The 22,722-nt window shown below is 47.0% G+C and overlaps 2 protein-coding genes and 1 long non-coding RNA gene across 10 annotated transcripts in view; 1 reads left to right on the top strand and 2 right to left on the bottom strand.

Annotated features, from left to right (window-relative positions):
* Positions 1 to 8,279, top strand: part of MNT (MAX network transcriptional repressor) — a 63,718-nt gene extending 55,439 nt beyond the window's left edge. The window contains exons 5-6 of the mRNA XM_080983024.1: positions 3,543 to 3,735; positions 6,597 to 8,279. Coding sequence (XP_080839150.1) covers positions 3,543 to 3,735; positions 6,597 to 7,315 — 912 coding nt within the window. The 3' untranslated portion in view covers positions 7,316 to 8,279. The remainder of the gene's footprint in view (positions 1 to 3,542; positions 3,736 to 6,596) is intronic.
* Positions 7,791 to 9,875, bottom strand: LOC308464180. Its single transcript, XR_013979925.1, has 2 exons — positions 9,225 to 9,875; positions 7,791 to 9,126 (listed from the first exon to the last, which is right to left on the bottom strand). It is a non-coding gene; the product is annotated as an uncharacterized lncRNA (long non-coding RNA).
* Positions 9,876 to 12,718: 2,843 nt separating this feature from the next.
* SGSM2 (small G protein signaling modulator 2) overlaps positions 12,719 to 22,722 on the bottom strand; it is an 81,928-nt gene continuing 71,924 nt past the window's right edge. For 7 of the 8 annotated variants that reach the window (XM_080982820.1, XM_080982822.1, XM_080982821.1 and 4 more), the window contains 7 exons: positions 21,941 to 22,345; positions 20,474 to 20,598; positions 20,062 to 20,144; positions 18,708 to 18,817; positions 16,836 to 16,932; positions 16,363 to 16,530; positions 12,719 to 14,480 (listed from right to left, as the gene is read on the bottom strand). In XM_080982820.1, the coding sequence (XP_080838946.1) occupies positions 14,392 to 14,480; positions 16,363 to 16,530; positions 16,836 to 16,932; positions 18,708 to 18,817; positions 20,062 to 20,144; positions 20,474 to 20,598; positions 21,941 to 22,345 (1,077 nt within the window). In that variant the 3' untranslated portion in view covers positions 12,719 to 14,391. The remainder of the gene's footprint in view (positions 14,481 to 16,362; positions 16,531 to 16,835; positions 16,933 to 18,707; positions 18,818 to 20,061; positions 20,145 to 20,473; positions 20,599 to 21,940; positions 22,346 to 22,722) is intronic. The other variant, XM_080982825.1, reaches the window with a different exon arrangement.

The raw sequence follows: 22,722 nt of genomic DNA, 5'->3' as shown, positions 1-22,722 counted from the left end.
AGGGGCCTGTCCATCGGCAGAGTGTAAAAGGGGAGATTGCTTGAATTTGGGGGTCATTCAGGATGACGGGCAATTAAAGCTAAAAGTCCACTTTCCCAGCACTTTGCAGACACTGGCAGGAAAGTGTTGGGGGTTTTTTAGGTGTGTGTTTTGAAAGCATCTTTCTCGCTCTTGCTAATTGTGTACCGCTGCCGTTCCCTCGCGAGGGTTTTCTGCACAATGCCTGTAGGCTTAGATTTCGTGAAGTGTTTGTTTTTTTTTAAAGCATCTTTGCAACACTGTGAGAGGACACCTCCCCAAGGTAGAGGGGAAAACCCTCTTCTTCAGCCTGCTATTGCAAAGCCAGTCCATGCGTGTGCCCTGATCCGGTGCAGCAAAGGGTTGGCTTGTGTGCTCTCGGTAAACAAGCCAAGTTGTAAGTGCCGCCATCCCTGTCCAATCCGTTCCTCCCTCCCTTCAAGGGCCCAGTTCTTACTGAGGCTGCAAGCCACATGTGTCTTGGCTTGTATCGCCTCAGCCTACGGGGAGCATGCTGGAACGCTTCTTCCCCCTATGCAAAATAAGAAAAATAAAATCCCTTCAAGTAGAAGGCAAGCATCCCAGAGAATGTGTGTGCATCCATTTCCCTGACATGCTGGCTTTCTTCATGCAAGGATATTTGTATAATGTTTGTGTGTACAGGAGCATTCGGTCAAGCGAGCAGAGTCTGAAAAAAGCACAATCCAAATTTGCAGGTTGGCTAGTTAGAGTGAGGGCTGGGCCAGTATTGAATCTACCCTGCACCAATTTGATTCACAAATAAAAACCTCCTTTAATTCTTTCTCCCTGCCCCCCTTGTTTCCCAACCATATGGACAGTTTCTGTTTTCAAATTGCCTTTGTTCAGATGCTCAGGAAAGTGGGGAGGGGGAACTTGCACACAAACACATTCTGTCTTTTCATTTTGGGGGTGCTTGTCCAGGCAGCGGGCAGAAGGCGCTGAGCTCCCTTTCACTGGATGTGCCATAGCAGAGTCTGGACTGCACCCTGCATGAAACGGGTTGAGCTAGATGACCTCTGGGATCCTTCCCAGCTCTGAGAAACCCTGGCAGTACAGCATTAACAATGGGAGGAAGGGAGGAGGGGACACCAATGGCCTGACTCTGCACCAGGAAGCTACCCACGGACACCTTCAACACTTATTTTTTGGAAGCGGTTTTATTATTGTTTTCAAATAACATGAGTTTGCTCTTCCCCCCAAATGGGGAGCGCGAAGGGTGCAAGAGAGGGACTCAGAGTCTGGTTCCCCTTCCCGCAAACCTCCCCACAGTATAAACGTGCCTCCCACTTCATGAGCCCGGCTCCTGGAGTTGCCGCTTAGACCGCAGTGGCGGAGAAGCAGAATCTGGTCACGTGCAACTAGAGGTCTGATCTCATCCTTTTCTGGCTTCTTTGCCCAGCAGCGCCGCCAACCCCCTCCCCTCCGCCACCTTCCAGTGCCGTGGCTGCCAGAGAGAACCCCACGCAGCCCTTCCAAAGCGAGGCTTTCCTGCTTTTAGGATTTGCCTCCTTGATCTTTCTGTGCTTTACAGGGTGCAGGTTTGAGCTGGGGGAAACGCTGCGTTCTCAGTGTGTGAAGAGTGTTGCTTTGCAGAGGGAGAATTCAGAGGGATGCCCCAAGATGGAGGGGGAATCTGGGAACAGCCTCCCCAAAGCATCCCTGAGAGCTAGGAAGTGGTACTGTATTTATCTTTCTCCCACCCCAATTATCAGCTAATTGTGTGTCATTGGGACGATTAGGCATTCTTTGTTGTGCCTTTGTGCTAAAACACACTGGCTTGGATCCAAAGTTTGTCTCGTGCTCAGTGGGTCTGTTGATTTCAGCGGGTCTATTCTGTGTATAAATTGTGTCTTTATTTAGTTCCATTGCTTTCAGTGGCTCTCCTGCATCCCTTCTCACTTTGTTCTCACAACAACCCTGCGAGGTAGAGAAGTCTGAGAGGCAGCGACTGGCCCAAGCTCACCCAGTGAGCATCGTGGCTGAGCAGGGATTCGAACCCAGTCCTCACAGGGTCTAGCCCAGCATTCTAACCATGACACCACACTGCCCCTCACGGTAACCACGCTGCCTCTCGCACCCTTCCTCTACATTTGTGCGATCCAGGAAGCTGTGATTTGGCGAGGCCTCCTTGCCGCATGTCCCATCACCCATGTGATGGCGATTAACATACGCGGACCTTCATTTCCACATATGGCATGTTCTTTCCCAGGCATCCCCAAACTCGGCCCTCCAGCTGTTATGGGACTACAATTCCCATCATCCCTGACCACTGGTCCTGTTAGCTAGGGATGATGGGAGTTGTAGTCCCAAAACAGCTGGAGGGCCGAGTTTGGGGGTGCCTGTTCTTTCCTATGCAGAAGCGCTGGTGCGTTTGCAGCATTTGAAACATGGGTAGGCAAACTAAGGCCCGGGGGCCGGATCCGGTCCAATCGCCTTCTTAATCCCACGGACAGTCTGGGAATCAGTGTGTTTTTACATGAGTAGAATGTGCCCTGTTATTTAAAATGCATCTCTGGGTTATTTGTGGGGCATAGGAATTCATTCATTTATTTTTTTTCAAAATATAGTCCGGCCCCCCACATGGTCTGAGGGACAGTGGACCCTTCTGAAAAAGTTTGCTGACCTCTGATTTATTTATTTTAAAAATATTTTTATTGGTTTTCCGTATATACATCCTCTAACAATATTTCTCTAACAGTTTTCCGTATTTTCCTACCCCCTCCCCTGGACTTCCCTCATACTCCCATTTTGTTTTATTTCCATATTATTCACCCTGCATATTGTTTCCCCAAAATTTTCCCAATACATATAACCCTATATTATTATTATTATTATTATTATTATTATTATTATATACAATTGTGATTGTTTACTCAAATCCTGCCAATGAGTCCAGTCCTTTATGTTGTCTCTTCATATATTGCTGACCCCTGATTTAAAACCTCCTCCCTTTCTTCCCCTCCTGTTGTTTGCGTTTCAATTACTAGTATTGATCGATTGGCTTTTGTTTTCATACGGTACCGTCACCGTTTATAGTACTTTTGCAATGCACAAGCAGGGCAAGTCTCTGCCCTGAGACGCTTTGTAAAACTCAACACAGGGAAAACAACCGGCGAAGCAGGTGGGAGGGGGTTAAGCAGTGAAGGAATACGCTGCTTATTTTAGTTATTCATGCTTTGGATTGGGTTGCAGGCTTTGTTGCAGCAGAGAATTTTCTGAGAGATTTAAAAAAGATTTCCAGACTCTTCCTCCGCTGCGTCTAGGGTTTTGCAGCCCAAAGATTTCCACTTCCTCCACAGAAACAGAAGCAATTCTAGTGCAAAACCTTTGCTGTTTTCCCAGTGTGCTCAGACGCAAGCTTTGGCGAATCCCCAAGGGGTATAGTGAGTTCCAGAGATGTTGCCTCCAACCCCGGTTTTTTTAGTTTTAAATCTGTCCTTCTGCCTTTGTGGTCCTCCTTTCCTTCTGCGGGTCTCCTTATTTTATCCGGGTCCTTTTTGCAGACTTTGAAGCGCAAGGAGAAGGAATACGAGCACGAGATGGAGCGGCTGGCGAGGGAGAAGATCGCCACGCAGCAGCGGCTGGCGGACCTGAAGCACGAGCTCAGCCAGTGGATGGATATCCTGGAGATCGACCGGATTATCCGGCAGACGGTTCAGCCGGAGGACGATCAAGCGTCTACCTCGACTGCGTCAGGTGCGTCGGAAATGCTGCCCGGTGGTGTGCCAGGTTGATTTTTGGGGGTGGCGGGACGCACAGAGATGCGCTCACGGCTGTAGCTCATTGGCAGAGCACCTGCTTTGTAGAATCATAGAGATGGAAGGGACCAACATGGGATTCAAACCCACAACCTTGAGATGAAGAGTCTCATGCTCTGCCAGATTGAGTCCTCCTGGAGAACTGAGCTATCTTTCGCGTGTAGAAGGTCCCAGGTTCCAGTCCTCAGGATCTCCAGTTGAAATCCTGTCTGAAATCCTGCAGAGGCACCGCCAGGCAGCATAGCCAGCTCCCAAGCTAGATTGGTCTTCGGTGTGACTCTGTATAAGACGGCGCCCTATGTTCTTCTGCGCAGTAGGCTGCATTCTGAACCATGTACTAAACTCCCATCCAGGGCCAGCCCACCATGGTATGCAAGCAACTCTGCACATGCCTCAACAAGCAGTTCCATATTCGCACCATCCAGGAAAACTCTCCTCCTCTGGCCCCCTCCCCAGCTGCCGTGTCTGAGGCTATACCGTTTCAGGCTCGCATGATTTAAATGCTCCTCCCTGCAAACAAATTCCCTGGAGGTAGAAAACTAGCTTCTCAGGGTGACAGAATACTTTCCCCTTGTATAATAATAATAATAATTAATAATAATAATTTATTATTTATACCCTGCCCATCTGGCTGGGTTTCCCCAGCCACTCTGGGCGGCTTCCAACAAAACACTAAAATACAATAACCTATTAAACATTAAAAGCTTCCCTAAACAGGGCTGTCTTCAGATGTCTTCTAAAAGTTTGGTAGTTATTTTTCTCTTTGACATCTGGTGGGAGGGCGTTCCACAGGGCAGGTGCCACTACCAAGAAGGCCCTCTGCCTGGTTCCCTGTAACTTGGCTTCTCGCAGCAAGGGAGCTGCCAGAAGGCCCTCGGCACTGGACCTCAGTGTATACTAGCTTTCTATGAGCGGGAATGAAATACATTTTTTAGATTTACTTTTTTATATGGAGTCTGAAGTGGTGCAGCCCAAACACTTTTCCCATCTCATGACGGAGGTGGTGCAGTCTCTGTTGACTACTCCAGGAAGTGACTGTTTGTAACTTTTGGACATGATGAAGTTCGTATGTTCATGTTCCATTGTGCCAGAGAGGTAGTGGTACCAGTAGCTGCCAATTAGCTACTGCGCTAAGGTCAGGGTGCTGGTATTAGTGTGGAAACTTGGTGCCAGAATACCTGAAAAATTATCTTACCTCTTGTAATATACCTTACAGATCACTGTTCTTGGCAGGTGAACATCTGCAGATGCCATCATTAGACAGGCACCATCTCTGTTGTCTGATTCTGGTGTCTTCTGAAGACCTTCACCTTCTAACAAGCCTTTTAATACTACTAGAGGCTGAGGCTGAGATAGCTCATGCGGTAGAGCATGAGGCTCTTAATCTCAGGGTTGCAGGTTCAAGTCCCACATTGGACAAAAGGTTCCTGCATTGCATGGGGTTGGACTAGATGACCGTCAGGGTCCTTTCCCACCTCTACAATTCTGTGATTCTAGACCTTCCCTGCCTGCATCTACACTGGAATTTAAAAAACAAAACAAAAAAAACTTCAGGAATTTTCACTGTGTGCCACATTTGAGCTCCTTTGGCAGAAAGAGTGAGGATACACCAGTGTTAGAAACTCAGATATATAAGCTAGGTCACCAAAACGGAATGTCTAGTTGCCATTTTTTGGGCAAGGTGAAATTACCTTTCAAATGATGGGCTGACTGTGATTGATTCTCAGTTAAACATCTGGCTAGTTCAGTGGCCTACCTCTTGCTAGGTTATGAACGATGAGAAAAGTCGCTCTATCCAGGGACAGTACACACACACACACACACACTGGCCTATTCTGACCTCTTTTTCTTAATGGTGACACGGACCATTCATAACGTAAGAATATTATTCACAACTGTCAGCAGGGCAGACAAGCTGCAACAATTAACTGTAAAGCTTTTCACTGCTCCTGCTCAGGCTGCAGAGAAAAAAACATGATGGTTCCTGAAATCCATTCCGATTTTACAGATAAAAAAAGAACTGAAAGAATTCTACAGGATGTGGCATTAGTATGTGAAAACAGTCGCAAGTCAACGATCCCCAGGCACACACCTCCAGAGGGTGGAGACACCAGGCATCTTTGCTTGGTCCCAAGCGGTCGATAGCCTTGCGCAAAATGTGCCTCTTTTCAAACACGGAGCAAGTACTATGGAGATAACGGAGTTACACAAAATACGGACTATTTAAAAAGATTCATTAGAAAAGGTTTGATAATAGGACCCACGAAAGGGAAGGTGGGAAGTCCAGAGATTCGGAGGGATCTTTAAATGTGGGTGTGTATGGTTGCATTGGTATAATTTTATATTTGTAAAATCAAAAATTATTTCCAAAAAAATAAAAATTTCAAACGTGTACAGTGGACTCTCGGGTTGTGAACATGATCTGTGCGGAATGCACGTTAGAAACCCGCAGCGGCACGTCTGCACATGCGTAGGTTGCCATTCGGTGCTTCTGCGCATGCGGAAAGCGTGATTTAGTCTTCTGCGCACGTGAGGGTTGCCATTCGGCGCTTCTGCGCATGCGGAAAGCGTGATTTAGTGCTTCTGCGCACGTGAGGGTTGCCATTCGGCGCTTCTGCACATGCGCAAAGGATGATTTAGCACGTCTGCACATGTGCAACCGCCGAAACCCGGAAGTAATCCGTTCCAGTACTTCCGGGTTTGGGCAGTCCATAACCCGAAAAAACGCAACCCGAAGCGTCTGTAACCCGAGGTATGACTGTAATAAATACATGTGCCCCCGTTTTGTCCTCCCCACAGAGGGTGAAGACAACATGGACGAAGACATGGAAGACGACCGGCCGGCGAACTCCTTGCCGAAGCTGTCCCACCGCCAGCACCCCGAGCTCTTGAAGGCGGTGCCCCCCATCGCCGCCTCGCACCACCCGTCCGTCCTGCCTCTGGCCCAGAAGCACGCCCCTCCTCCGCCGCCGCCGCACGCGCAGCCCCCCCTTCCGCCCCAAGCGCTGGTGCCTCCCCAGGCCATCGTCCCCGCACAGACTCACCTGGTGGCGGCCTCCACCGTGCAATCGACTGTTATCGCCCACACGGCCACCACGCATGCCTCCGTCATCCAGACTGTCAACCACGTCCTGCAGGGGCCGCCGGCCAAGCACATTGCGCACATTGCCCCTTCCTCCGCCTCCAGCCCGGTCCAGCTCACGGCCGCCGCCCAGCCCATCGGCCACATCACGGTGCACCCGGCCGCCCTCAACCACGTGGCGCACCTGGGCCAGCAGCTCCCCCTCTACCCACAGCCCGTGGCGGTCAGCCAGCCGGTGGTCAGCCACATCGCCCACACCATCTCTCACCAGCAAGTGAACGGGACGGCCGGCCTGGGGCAGCCGGCCGTCATGGCCAAGCCGGCCGTCGGGACTCAGGTGGTGCACCACCCGCAGCTGGTGGGGCAGACGGTCTTGAACCCCGTCACCATGGTCACCATGCCTTCGTTCCCAGTGAGCACCTTGAAGCTGGCTTAGGGACCGCCGGGCGCCCGGCCGAAACTCCATACATTCCAAACTGCGTGCCCCCCCCCCCCCCGTTGTGAAGTGAGGAGGGAGGAGGAAGAAGAGGGAGGAGGAAGAGGGGAGGGTGCAACAGGTCTGGGGAGGAGGGGGGTGGGGACAGACAAAAAAAAATAAGATTAAAACACACACAACACACGCGCTGTTCTTTTCTTCTTTCTCCTCCCGCTTTTCCCTTTCTTGATTTCTATTAGGCAACCTGGTAATTGAGAAAAACCAGGTCCTGCTACTGCACTTGAATTTCCCCCAATCAGAACATTTAATGAACAGTCCTACATAGTGATTATTAATCCCCCCTTTTTTTCCATGTAATCAACGAAGTATGACTATAATAATGTTCTTAAGACATTTTTTCCCCTTCCCCCGTTTTATTTTTATTTTTATTTTTTTTAATGTGTTGCTTCTTTGTAGGTTTGTTTTTTTTTAAAAAAAAAATGGCTGATCTCTTTATGGAGAGACATTGCATAGATTAAGAAGAGGAAGAAGAAGAAGAGAATCATAGAAATATATATATTATATATTTATATATATATCTACCTGCCTTTAGCTACATATATATATAAATATTGTTATCAAATGAAGGCCGTTGAGAAGGCTGATTTTTTTTTCCCCCTTGCAGGAATATTAGACACGTTAACAGAAAATTTGAAAAAAAACAAACAAACAATAATCTCTTCCTTTTGGAAAGAGAAGACAGAGTTATCCTTTTTAAATGAGCATCTTTCAAAGACAGATGGTTTGGTGGACCAGGGTAAAACCATATTTAAAAAAAAAAAAAACATACGCGACATGTTGCAGTATTTTTTCCTTTCCGTATATTTGCATTTCAGTTCAACCATCAATAATCACTGTGACTTGTTACTGGCATTTTAAGGAAACCCTCTGTCTAATAAAAGGAGAGAAAAAAAATTGCACACAACTGGATTTTTTGTTGTTGTAATTCCTAAACGGTCTCGTTTTATAAATTACTCGCTGTGTTCGCCTTTGTCCCTTTTCCGCTTTTTAATTATTATTTTTAAACATGCACGATTTGCAATAACGTTACTTTCTCTCTGCATGGATTGAGGGTGGGGGGCAGTCAAATTCTGCTGCTGTGTATTCAACCCAGCTGAGGGTCCCATGGCCCCATTCAGATTACTGGAAGAGATAATCAAGTCATGCCCAGGAAGCGGACTTTGGGATGAGAGATTTCAGTGGGGTTTACGGTGCCTCGATTTTCCTTCTGAGATGACAACCTCATAAGTTGCTGCATTTTTTGATGTGTTTTCAAAGCCTAGGGCCTAAACAGGTTGAAAGCGAAAATAAAGAGCCCTTGGACAGTAGAAAGGGGCACCTGTTGACCTACATTTCCTCTGAAGATGAGGACCATGCTGTGCCTTGCTCTCAGATCTGTGGCTGCAAGGAGAGTTGAGAATTCCCTGCCAAGTACCCAGTGGCCTCAATGTGTGGCTTTTGTTGTTGTTGTTCCAGTTTTTTTGGGGGGGGGGGACACACGGGATGCTTCCTCATTCAACTTTGATCTGCCAGGCATATTAACCTTAGAAGAGTGGAGCTTTTTAGGGAAGGAGCACAGCCCACCGGGACCTGGTAGGAACAAAGCAAGGCTCCTCAACATTTCTACGGGGGGGGGGGGAGAGAGAGACTTTGGCTGGTTGCCTCCAAGGCGGAGCCTCAAGAACACAGAAGGCGGAGCTATGAGCAGCTGAAAACAAGCTCCTCCCACTCTTGCTTTTGGCTCCTCCCCTAGATAGGATAGTACTCATTTCCTTGGCGATTCTGAGCATAGCTGTCAACTTTTCGCTTTTCTTGCAAGGAATCCTATTTGGAATAAGGGAATTTCCCTTAAAAAATGGGAAACGTTGACAGCTATGATTCTGAGTAGGTCAAATTTTCAGGTCAAACCCTACGACAGAATTTTAAAATGCCAGGCTTGGTTTCCTTCCCAGACACTGCTGAACGGTTCAAATGGCATGTGTAGTCTTCATTCTTTCAAATTACTTCTTTCTTTTTCTTTTGAGGGGGCTGTAATGTTGTTGTTCCAGATTTTGGAGCTGGTGGGGAGGGGAACATGATAGAATTGTATGAAGTTAATGTGCGGCATGTAGAAAACGGATCGGGAAATGTTTTTCCCCAATTCTCAATAGTGCCGGAATTCGTGGACATTCATGAAACTCAGTGCTGACAGATTCGGGACGGGCCAAAAGGACTACACACAGTGTGTAGGTGAACTAGGGGTTTGGTTCCCACAAGAAGCAGGGATGGCTACCAAAAAAAGGATTGGTGGAGGATAACGCTGTCAGTGACTACTAGCTGCGATGGCTGCTTCAGTATGCTTGTGAATACCTGTTCATGGAAACCACGGGAGATTCAAACCGCCAACCTTCTGATCGGCAAGTCCTAGGCTCTGTGGTTTAACCCACAGCGCCACTCGCGTCCCTAGAAATCACTTGGGGCACTGGAGTACCATGAGTGCTGGGTTTAAAATGAGATAAGATTAATTTGTGGCGGTTAGATCTAGTGGGGGGGGGGGCTCTGATTCAGGACAGAATGCCTTTGAATACCAGTTGCTGGGTGGGCAGGCAACAACAGCCCCTTATATTCCCCTCTGTGATTACCTGTTCTGTTACAGAGGATCTGTCATAATGTGTTCAGAGTGGCTCAGTTGCTAGAGCCCGAGACTCTTGACTCCCAGGGTTGTGGGTTCAAGGCCCACGTTGGGCAAAAGATTCCTGCATTGCAGAGGGTTGGACTAGATGACCCTCGGGGTCTCTTTGAACTCTGCAATTCTATGTGCCCCTTCTTAGTGCCACTGATTACCACCCATTCAAGGATACAGTCCACTATAGAAAAGGACCTGAATATGGTAAGTGCAAAGTTCTGTTCTACCTATTTTGGGGAGATGCATCCTGGCATGCGACACACTCATGGGGTAGCTACAGGTCATATGTCACTGGCAGCTGGTCGGGCCAAAGGCAAGGAGACAGGCAGTAGGTGGTGTTAGAGCCAACCAATTCTACTTCTGCCCCCATCCTCCCCTCTGCTGAGTTCTCCAAGGGCGACCCAGAGACTTCAGAAGGAAACGGACAGGCATTGCCAACCCCTGGACAGGTTGTAAGTAAGGCAGTCAGGTGAGGACAAACCAATTGGTACATTTGCCCAAATAGACCAGCCTCCATGGTCAGATGTTGCTTTCTTTAGTTAGAGCAGAGCCACATCGAAGGAGGCAAAGGTGAGATGCAGGCTGCAAGGTTGTTGTCCCCTTTTACCTGGGACTAAACACCTGCTTCACTGCTAGTTTGGGCTGCATGAACAGTGGCGCACCGAATGAAGGGAGATCCTTCTAACATTTTGCAGGATGCTAGTAAGTGAATGAATCTTCTAACATTTTGCAGGATGCTAGTAAGTGAATGAATCATGTTTGTTGGAGCAGGGGGAGGACGGGAACAGGGGCAGAGAAGAGGCGGGTGTATCCCGGCAGAGGGTGCATGTCTGGCTGGGACCCTGGAGCAGAGCCCTGTGCAAACCGTAACATTTTGTTGCAGAGACGCCTGGCCTTTCCTAAGCATCTATTGCAACGGGGATAGTCTGCCACCTAGTGCCAGCGTCGGTGATTGCATGACTGCATTAAGTAATACGCTCCGAGCCTGTGCTGCAATGAAATGTTGCAATCTATGAGGAGTGCTTCTGGCTAGACTGCCAGCCATACTTGCCTCCTGACAGTCCATTCCTATCCCTCTCCTTGTTTTCCTTTTTCAGATGACTGCTGTGCATGTTTAGTCCTCGTTAAGCTGGTCAGAAAATTGGAAAGACTTTTTTGTTGCTACTTGGGTGCATTTTAGTATTCTCTTGAACATGCTGGCCTCTCCTGCTTGTTGCTCTGCTTTAGGGATGTGTGAGGTCTATTTTGAACAGCAATCTGCATCAGCTGAAGTCACCTGGCAAAGCTCTTTTCCCTCCTCCTGTACATCCAGCTCAAGGTTTTCAGGGAAGTGGTATGGGGGGTTGTTTGGTCACTGCCAAGAACAGTAAAGGTAAAGGGACCCCTGACCATTAGGTCCAGTCGTGACCGACTCTGGGGTTGCGGCGCTCATCTCGCTTTATTGGGCAAGGGAGCCGGCGTACAGCTTCCGGGTCATGTGGACAGCATGACAAAGCCGGTTCTGGCGAACCAGAGCAGCGCACGGAAACGCCGTTTACCTTCCCGCCGGAGCGGTACCTATTGATCTATACTTGCCCTTTGACGTGCTTTCGAACTGCTAGGTTGGCAGGAGCAGGGACCGAGCAACGGGAGCTCACCCTGTTGCAGGGATTCGAACCGCCAACCTTCTGATCGGCAAGTCCTAGGCTCTGGTTTAACCCACAGCGCCACCTGCCAAGAACAGTGTGCTGGCCTAAATAAGCCAATTTGCTTTGGTTGGCTCAAGCAGGACTCTGGTATGATGACCTCAGGGTTGGACTACTGCACTGCACTCTGCATGGGGCTGCCTTTGAAAGCGGCCTTTGAGGAGCGCAGAACATGGCCGTCCTGGCGGCTGACACAATTCGAGCCAAGCAGATCACAGAACCACCAGTGCTGTCGAAACGGCGACTGACAATTCAAAATGCTGCTTTTGAGCAATAGAGCTAATTACAGCTCAGGACCACGTTATCTTCTGAAACGCGCCTCAAGAGATGAACCTGCCCAGATGTTTAGACCTCCTTCTGAGGCCATTTTCTATGTCTCCAAGGGAGGCATGGAGGGTGGTGACACAGGAGAAGAGCCTTTTCAGTGGTGGCCCCCTGTCTCTGGAATGCTCACCTCAGCAAGATGTTGTTTGTGGCTACTAGTGTGGGGGCCAAACCTTCTTGTGGCTGATTATTATGGGGGTTGTTGCATTTTTATAGTATGACCCATTTATATTAATATATTTAAATGTGCTGGAGTCTCGCTGGACACTTTTGGTAACAAGCAACAAACAAGGAGAATAAGAAACCACAATAATTTGAATGGAGTCTCCATTGTCAGACGTTATGACCCTTGTTGCCAAGGGAGGCAGTTGCTTGTCCACTGTAGGAAGTCTGGCCTAGATGTAACTTTTGGTCTGAGGTGGCAAAGTCACACTTCCATTCTTACAGGGTCATTGTTGTCGTTTTATGAGCGACAAAGAAAACTTTTACTCATTAGGAAAAGCTTTGACAATATGTATTTTCTTTTAATCCATTGGTTGCACTTAAAAGATAAATAAACTCTTGAGCAATAAAGAAAATATTCTGCTCCTGACAAAAATAAGGCAGTACACAATATTCATAAAATACTATTATGCAGAAACATTATAATAAACAGGTACAACAAAGTTTGCACAGTTAAATTCGTTAATTTTCTTTTTTGTGTTTCCTTTTTCTGTGTGTGTGTTTTTTTTACATAGTAAAGTGTCGTATATAATACATTCTCCAAAAATGTAGTGCACTGTGTTTTCATTTTTTAAACATGGATGAACCCATCAGGGCTTTAAAGGGAGACCCCAGGGCGTTTTGGGGATTTTAAAAGACTTCTTCACCTTTCAACTGAATGAAAATGCACACAAAATCGGAAAAGCGGTTTCCTCGCCTGCGACACTGTCTGGCAGAACCATGCATGTTTCGAACACTTAACTTGGCACAAGGAAGAGAGAGAAAAAACGACAGGACTAAGGGACAAACCGTGTGAGCATGCCAGCATTAGCCAAAAAAAGAGAGAGAGTCCGTTTCCTGATTTAAGACTTTCCCCTCTATTGCATTCCAAAGGAAAAGGAACAAAACAAACCCAACTAGCTGGAAGTCAGCGATGCTTTGGGGGCTAGCTGCCCCACCTCCCATGTCTGTTTCTCCAGCAGTTAAGAGTACTGGGTTAAATCCTGCAACGGTCTATATAACAGAAAAAGCTGAAGAACAACGAGGCAGCATAAAAACTGAAAGATCCTCAAACAGGCAACAGAGCAGGAAACCAGGGCAAGAATACATAATTATTTCATGCATTTGTAGAATTCAGCACCTCGTTGGGCTCCACAGTTTGGCTGGCTGGCTGGTTGTTTTCTTTTTTAAAAGAAAAAGAAAAATCAAGGTTCTTAGCCCTCATTGTTGTGCAGAAAAAACCGGGACTACCTGCCTGCTGCCTTCCTTTTCCCACTATTTTTCGGTGAGCTTTCTCTGTCCGTGGCTGGTTATCATGGTTTCCCCGTTCAGGGCCAAACACTTCAGGATCAAATGCTTCATAGGGGTGGCATAAGTAGAGGGAAGCCTGTTTTTTTGGTGCTTAACTTCCACAGAGCTTCCGCCGTGCCGCAAACGCTGGGAGGAGATGGGGCTCTCCAGTTTGCAGACACGCTTCAGAGAAGTACAGGCTCATTTTCCGGCATAAAGTCCTTGGTCTATGCGCAACCTCAGAAGGATGCCCCACCTCGGTCTATGCCCGACCTCATCACAGAATTTGGCGCAGCTTGTCATAGATGCTGCTCGCTTAGGACAGAGAGATGCTCTTGAAATACTGGCGAGAAGGTGGGGCGTCGGGAAGGATTTCCTGCAAGTGGGTAGGTGGGCTCGAAGACGGACGAGGCTTTGCACAAATTACAGTGGGGGGCACACACATCAGTCTCCCTTCTGCCCATGCTGGCCACCCTTTGACCATCCCAGTGCTGGGAAACTCAACGCAACAAACCGGAGAAACGAAAGACACACAAATATTTTTTGGCCCTGAAATACAGAGTCTGCAGCAAAGACTCTCGTGTGTGTGTGTGCGCACACACACACACACACCAACACACAACCTCAACTCCTAGTGGGAGTTTTTCCTTGTTTTTCCTGTGTGCTTTTTCTTCTCCTGGAAAGAACTCTCTCAGGTATTTACAAACATTATTACATGGAAGAAGGTGCCAGTAAACCATTAATTGAAGTGACAAGTGCAGGCAAATTCTCGTTCCCCCTTCCTCCCCCTAAAAGGGGGCAGGCCAGGTTGCAGTTGTTGCTGCTGTCGTCGCCTCAGGCAAACCCTCTCAGTTCCTCCTCTGCGACTGCTCTCACTTGTTCTCGATCAGCGTTTGCACTTTGCAGACCAGATCTCTCGCGATCTTCAGGATCTCCTGCGCGTTGTGGTGCTCTGCCATTTCTGCACAAAACATACAACAACAGAAGTAAGAGGAGGGGGAGGACCAGTAGTGCGAGGAGCCAGAGGCAAAAGTGTGTGGAGGAAGCTGAGATTGCCTGGGAGTATACACTAGTGGCCAAAATTGTGGAAACCATTTGCAAAAAGTGTATTTCTGAGGTTTGTTGGCTCATAACACCATTTTTATTTTTTTTTGGGAGTAATACCATAAAATTATATATCAATGGAAAGATAATTTTATGAAGAATGTAATGCAACAAAGTTTGTTCACTTATCTATATTCTATCAAAAGTTATTGCCAAATAACCAGAAAAAGGAAGCACAACTTAGTTTGATATGCAGCTTTTTTTAGTTGATACGCAGTTTAGTTGATATGCAGCTTCCTTTTTCAAACCTCAGAAATACACTTTTTCCAAACGATTTCCACAATTTTAGCCACTAGTGTATCTATCAGCTCCTTCTTGTTGTTGTTTAGTCATTTAGTCGTGTCCGACTCTTCGTGGCCCCATGGTCCAGAGCACGCCAGGAACTCCTGTCTTCCACTGCCTCCTGCAGTTTGGTCATGTTAGTAGCTTCCATAACACTGTCCAACCATGTCATCCCCTTCTCCTTGTGCCCTCAATTTGCATATCAGCTCCTAGCAAGCTCAATTGACCAGTTAGCTAAGCTTTCACTAGAGGAATATGCAGCAAAACCTTGTTTGGGATAAGGCTATTCCAGCCCCATTACTTGCACACTTGCAACTTAGAGGACCAGAGCTGTCCATGTAAGACAGAATAATTTCTTCTTGCCATAGTCAAGTTGCGGTTACCCGGCCCACCTTGCCGAGTCACAATAGTCCATAGCATCGTTTTCTGGACTAAATTTGGCAATGGAGTTCTGGATGCTTTAACTGAAGCACTGCGTGCTCATGTAATGGCCATGTTAAAACTGCAGAGCACCCTTGGGTCGAGATGGCCTTCTAAGTGTTTCTTATCAGTTAAAAACGCTGTGCCAAAACAGCTGCTCTTCCAGCTCCTGTTCGCCAATTAAAGATATGGCTCTTAAGCCCACGCAGAAAACAGATAAAACAGATACACTCCTTGCCTGCATGTAGCGATTCACATTAACCACTGAGCTATCTTCACCTGGAAACTACAAAGAAAAACCCAACAGCCCCATTTTCGGAAAAGTTCCATGTCAAGGAAAATGCTAGACTAGGACGCTGACCCTGCTGAGATGCAGAGTGTGCCTTTTTCTTGTTGCACAGCAACACTCCCATCACAGGAGCCCCTTCTGTACTCTGGTGCAGTTCATCCCAGGAACAAGTGCACAGCTTTCAGCTTGAGATGAGAATAATCAGAAAGGAAAGCATTGCTTTATTTCCACGTGGAAGCCTCGTACCTGCCGTTGCTCAGGCATTTTAAGAAACAAAACAAACAACCAAAAAATTATTAGAAGCGCAATTTTAAAGCTGCAACCTGCTCTCTTGATTCAGGGTGGCACTGGGTTGTATCCAAAAACAGACAAATGTTTGCTCCTGGATCTCAGGAACCATCACACCAAATTTGGTGAAAATCTCAAGTTGTTCTGAAAGGTTTGGTCTGCCGCCTTAATGGTGTGTGGTGGTATCTGAACACAGACAAAAACCTGCTCCTGTGTCTCAGGAACTATCATGCCCAACCACAGAGAACAGGTGGAAAAATAGGCAGCTTTCCAAAATACAGAGGATCGGGACTGAATTCTGATCTACTCCTGTCCTCCCTCTGCACAAATCCCTTGCTTCCTAAACAAACAAATGAAAAGCTTTCCCTAAACACCTGCAATCTTAAACTGAACAACATCGAAGTCCTTGATAAAAGAATAGAAAAAGAGAGTGAAATTGTATTGAGCTCGGCTCCCTTACCATTAAAAAACTTGATGATATCAGTAAAGTCCATGTTGTTATCGCGGATAATCTCTCGGTAGGCCTCTACCAGTGCTAAGGCAATGAAAAGGACAAAATGTTCTGAAGAGATGTGCTTTGCTGCCCAAATAACTTCCCACACTGTAAAAACATCCTCGTACAACAATTCTGAAGAGAAGGAACAAACATTGCAGAGAGCATCCTGTTACTCAAGCGCATCATGGTCACAACAGTTTTCTTGATGACATTAATCCTCCCCCCCCACCCTCCCCTGGGGGAAAAATTAAGACTAATAAAAATAATCTGTAATGGCATCTTTAGACTTGGAGGGGTCACCTGCCGGGGATGCTGTTGCTGCATCCTGAAATGGCAGAATTTGCACTAAGCGCACGTTGGGGTCAGACTAGATGACTCCCAAGATGCCACCCAACCCTTTTGGTCCCATGATCAATATGTGGCTCAAGTATCTTTACCTCTCTTAAAATCCAGCAGAAACCAGCGGTAGCAAAAGTAGAAGTGAGTGTAATCCCCATTCTGGTGCATCAGTTCAAAGAGTTCGGAATCGAGAATCTTTGGGGGGGAAATTTGAAAACAACAACACCAACACAGAGACAAAAATGAGTTCCAGTTTTAAATATTTGACAACACAGATATCCGAGCTACAATACAGCTGTGCAATCAGGGGCTTGCAAGGTCTCAGGATTTTGAACCGGAAGATTTGGGAGCAGGCCAACACCTACCATGGCCGGACCGTCAGGTGAGATTATTGGGCCTCCAACCCAGAAGAGCTGGGGAGCTCAAGGCAGAAGGAGGTAGGACACTTGATTCCTAAGGTGCCACAAGGCTTTTTTCGGTGAAGGGGCTGCAGCTCAGGGTCCGCGTCAGAACCTGGCAACCTTTGGCAGATGATGGGCTCCCAGCTGGCCACCACATTGAAACAGAATCCCAACCAAGTGCTCTGACTGGCACTGGGGGCCATCTTAATTTCCCACAATGCCCTTCTTCACACGTTCTCTCTCTCTCTCTCTGTGCCACTCTCCTCTACAATCTCCTCTCTTTCCACCCTTTGGCATCCATTCTTCCCCTCACACGAACCCCAGTCAACCATCGTTCATTATCTCTTCCAGCCAAGCGCATTATCTCTTCCGGATTTAAGTTTGCAGACACCTCCCTGCCCTAACCTTCCCTTCTTCCAGACCTGCTGGCCTGATCTCATGCATGTGTCTACTCAGAAGTAAGTCCCAGGGAGGCGTTTGAGCTGCCTTCACAACCCTGCTGCAGAGCTTTCCCCCTTTTAGGGAGATGCGCTGAAAAGTCAGAAGAATTGCACTGTTCCCATAGGAACGGGCCCCCTGCCCAGAGACAGCAGAGGTGGGGAGCTGCTCCAGCTCCTCCCTCCCCACCGTCCTCAGCTCTGGTCTGCCAGGTGTCCAGAGAGGAAACTGAGCAGAGGATGCCCATCTGCACTCAGATGCCTGACCACGGAGTGTGCCGGCTAGAGCATCTTTCCAAAGGATTCTAGGCCACTCTAGCTGCCACGCTCCGTGGTTGAACCTCCTCTGTGCAGAGATAATGGGAAGAAATGGGAGACACCGCGCTTGTGAGCTGGGAACCAGATACAGTATGAGGGCCACGCGAAGCTCGCGCACCTCTGGGTTTTTACCCATGTGCTGATGGGGCCCAGAGGGAGAAGGCAAGCAAATGGGTGGCAGTGATGCCATCCTGCCCAATGGCCCAAAATCTGCAGCCAGTGCCGCTACAAGATCAACAGCAGGGCTATTGGACAAATGGGATGTCTGTCCCAGAGTTCTTCCCGGAGACTGAAGGAGGGATCAAGCCTCATTTGGCCTTTAAGTGCCAGGCAAATTCTGTGCCATTGACTAAGTCTGCCAACCTGGTGCCCGACAAATGTTTGAGACTACAGCTCCCATCAGCCAGAGCTTGCTAGGGGTGATGGGAACACAGAAAGCTATCTTATATCGGTGGCTGGGTATTGATTCATGTAGGTCAGAACTGTCTACAATGATTGGTAGCAGGATTTCAGAGAAGCGTCTCCCGTTTCTACAGGAGATGCTGGGGATCGCTCCTGAGGCCTTCTGCACATGCTCCATGACCCCTGTAGTCAAAAACATCTGGAGAGCACCAGCTGCACTAAAGCTTGGGGGGGGCTTTAATTGTGGGCAGCAAATCATTGGTTTAGTGCTGTCGTTTGGTGGATTGTATTTAATTTGATTTCAGTCTTTAGTTTTGTGCCCATTTTAATTTTGCTAAACTGCCTTCAGCTTCAAATGGACGGAACAGGACAGTTAAACATTTTTTTTTAACATAGTCATGCAAAGCCCCACCTGGATCAGGGACCTCATGTTTGCAAAATGTGTGTCCATGGCACCTCCGTTAGGGAAATTTTGACTCATTCTCTTCATGAGATGGGTGAAGCAACTGTAAGCCAACTCGTCTGAAATCAAACGCAGACAGATGTTAATTTAAAAGAAGAGTGAAGCAATGCTTTTTCAAAGGGTAAATCTGCTTTTTAATCAAGAAACAGTGCAATCCTATTATACATGTTTACTCAGATGTAAACCCTGCTGCGTTCAATGGGGCTCACTCCCTAGCGTTTAAAGTGGCAATCTAAGGCTGCAATCCTAACCCCACTTGCCTAGAAGTAAGTCCCATTTACTTACTTCCGAGTAGACATGTTTAGGCTTGAACTGTGAACCAGTACATCCATCAGCTGTATTTATTTATTTGTAAAAAAAATATTTATTGATACTTGCCCATAGATATACAAAAATTCATGCTCCATGCAAAGTATCTATTATATAATACCCAGAAAAGAAATGCTTGATCTAAAAAGGAATGGAGACAGAAAGAAGAAGAAAGAAATAAAGGAAGACAGAAAAAAAGGGAAAGGAGAGAGAAAAGAATAAAGAAAGATAAAATACTTTCAGTTCTCTGTCCTGCAGCTAAATATAGTATTCACTCATTAACAGCCAACCATTCTGTATACCAATATTTCTTCAAACTTCAGTTCCAGATATTACAAGTTCATTTTCTCTCTCACGCAGAAGAAGTCCATCAATCAGTTGTATTTAGAATAGAATTGTGTCAGTTGGCCAAATCCAGCCAACTGGTGTCTCCATAACTGGGCAACTGCAGAGCACAGGCCAAAATCAGCAGAGTAATGGAAGTTCATCTTCGTGTAGAGTACAAAGGAGTAAAACACACAGGCAGAGTTCTTCAGTAAAAGTTTACTGAGGTTTTTAAAAGCATACAGAAACTTTCTGGAATCCCCAACAAGGCAAAAACCTCAATTTTGCAGAAGCAAAAACACAAGGTATATACAGAAACCAAAATAGAGAGAGAGAAAGAAGACGCCGAAGAATTCAGGCAGCGCTCAGTGGCAGGTTTATATCTCTGTCTCTAAGCACTGACCTTGAGTTCTTACAGGACTCTAAGAATAACAACAGCTGTGGACATGCTTTGTCCAGAAAGCACGAGAATATTCTAGTAACTTCTAGTAAATCCAGGAAGATTCTGCATCCACCCCTGATAAATTGAATAATCAGAAAAGGTGGCTTTGGGATAGCTTACGTCATTGTAAGCTAAGGTAAACTATGGATTAGCATGAACGTGCAACTGTGGTATAAATGAATATATATTTTTATATGGGGCTGCACAGATACCATGAAGACTTCTAACCTTTGTCGAGTATAACCATGAGTGGAGCCAGGAGGTCACACATTCCTTGGACGTAGCCAACGTCTAAATGTTCCCAAACATAACTGCAACAGAGGGAAGAGAAATGGAGTCATACGCTTGAAACGTCTCTTAAATGAACTGCTTCCGATTAAAGGGCAAATTTGCAAAATGCAGCTTGGAACTTCGGTTGAGGTGAAACAAACTGGAAGAAGGTTCTCAAGAAGCTTCTCTGAACTTGGAACGTCCTCCTGAAAATTTGAATTTTATTCTCCTAACTGGGTTTTCGAACTATATTATCATTATTCGCTTCTGTAGCTCTCCCAAGCTCCGCCCCTTGCTCCAACAGGCTCCGCCCTCAAACTGTCAGGCTCTACCCCTGCTGAATCCCAGACTCCACGCCTGGGAGCCTTACCTGCACATAATGTTCCGTAGTTTCTCCAGGTTCTCAGCGGTGAAATACCAATAATTCCGATCACACCTCTGTACGTCTTTATCGATTCTGTGCAAGTTTAAGGCAACAGTGTCCAACATTTCTATCTGGAAGATACAAGTACACGTCACAGAGGTGTTGCTGAATAAAACACGACTTCTCTGTTGCAATCTGATATTTTGGAAACTTGAGTATGTTTTAAACACACACACACACACCACTACTAAATTTTATTTATTATAATCATCACTGATTTATTAATTGCCTTCTGTGATGGGGGGAAGAGAGCAAAAAAAGGCTTTTAACCACCACCACCCAAAAAAACCCAAGAGGTTCAAATGCATTTTTCATTGCATTTCATTCTTTCTCTACAGCCAACATGAGGACTAGTATCTTAGAATTCCTTTGGGAATTCTGTGAGGGACCTACTCAGTTCTGCAATTCAGTGTGATTGATGCAGATCTGTCAAAACATAGCATATGAAGGTCCCCCCCCCGGACCAGGTCTAAGGTTCCCCAACTTTGAGCTAATGCAGGGGTTGTCAACCTGGTCCCTACCGCCCACTAGTGGGCGTTTCAGGATTCTGGGTGGGCGGCTGGGGGTTCTACGGCACAAGCTGAATCCTCCTTCCATCAAGCACTGGTGGTTGGTAAGGAAATTTCACCATCAAGAACGATGCATTTCTGGGCGGTAGGTACAAAAAGGTTGACTGCCCCTCATCTAATGCATCCCAGTAATTCATTTACATCAGGAACACGGCTTATTTCATTCTGTGTTCAAGTGCAAGAGCAACCCTTGTGAGGAGACAGCAAATCAACTGGACCCTTTTCTCCCATAAAAACACCCATTTGCTGAGCTCTTCAGTGGAGGCCCTGCTTCAGGCACCCTCGCTTATTGAGGCCACTGGGCGCAGGGCCTTCTCTGCAACAGCACCCCAGTTATGGGCACATACTCCTCAACCTGCAGAACTTACAGAGTCATTCCTCTAAGCAACACTATATTGCTTTAGATGCCTGCTGAGAATTCTTCCGTTGAGGCCTGTCTATCCAGACTCAAGATTGAGATGCTTATATTTCTTTTCAAAAGTTTTGTTGATTTTTAACTTTGTTAAAATATGTTCAGCTTTGTTTAACTTTGCAATATGCCCTGCCAAAAAAGAGGGCATTGTTTTAAGTTCGGGGGGGGGGGGGAGAGGGCAGGAGATGGCAGGGCCCAATGAAACAGACCTAAAGGGTTCAGACTTTTTGGATCACCAAAATGCAGTATTCAGGGCTGTCCAAGAGAGTAGGATGGAAGAGTGAAGCTGTGGCTCTCTCTAGATGCTGTTGGGACTCCAAGCCCCATCAGCCTGAGCCAGCAAGGCCAATGGTCAGGGATGATGGGAGTTGTAGTCCGGCAACATTTGAAGGCCCACCAGTTGCCCATCTCTACAGGGTCCCTCTTACCTACCGTATAAGACGCAGAACACACAGATATGGCCTCCTCTGCAGGTTCCTTACAGTCCATCTGAGAACAGAGCTGTTCCTCAGTTACTAAGTCCTGAGGTTCCGAGCCCTTGGCTTGAGGATCCTGGTCAGAATCTTGCCTCTGTGGATCGGAGCCAGCTTCCTCCTCAGCCCCGTCCTCAAAGCAGACACTCTGCCCGTCATCAATGCTGGACAGGATGCCCGACGTGACGGAGTAATTCCGGGAGGACGGGAGCCCGGAGTCGGGGGAGTCAAATTCTACCGACTGCTGCTGCTCCACGGCCACAATGACTGTTGGCGCATCGCTGCAGCCCCCGGTCAAAGATGGGTCTTCCTGAACCTTCAGGTCTCGCTCTACCGAGTCCATTTCATCGACGGATATAAACACCTGAAGGGCAAGATGTTTATCATGAAAGTAAGGAAGGATTAAACGAAGACAGCAGGAAGGTGAAGGTCTGAAGCACCACCTGATACAGTTGGAAGAACCGGACATGGAGGAAGGGGTGAATTTATTTCATGGGCACAAAACACCCCATGTATGAGATAAGGCAAGAGGTCCAAGGTCAGCCAAGCCAGTTGTTATGGCAATGGCCCAGTACCATCTATATAAGTGATTAAGGCATGTCAGCTCATTTGTCAGTCCATGAGTCCCGCCCATGAGTCAGAGTCTGTGTTACGTTTTGGAACTGCTGGAGCAACAGAAACGCTTTCTACTTGTATATATCTGTATCTGCAAAGGCTACAAGCTTTATGTATAAATCAACG

The sequence above is a fragment of the Podarcis pityusensis genome (assembly GCF_964106645.2).
Source record: "Podarcis pityusensis genome assembly, chromosome: 15".
NCBI lineage: Eukaryota > Metazoa > Chordata > Lepidosauria > Squamata > Lacertidae > Podarcis > Podarcis pityusensis.
Note: the sequence above shows the minus strand (reverse complement) of the source record. Positions and strands in the feature narration are given on the sequence as shown.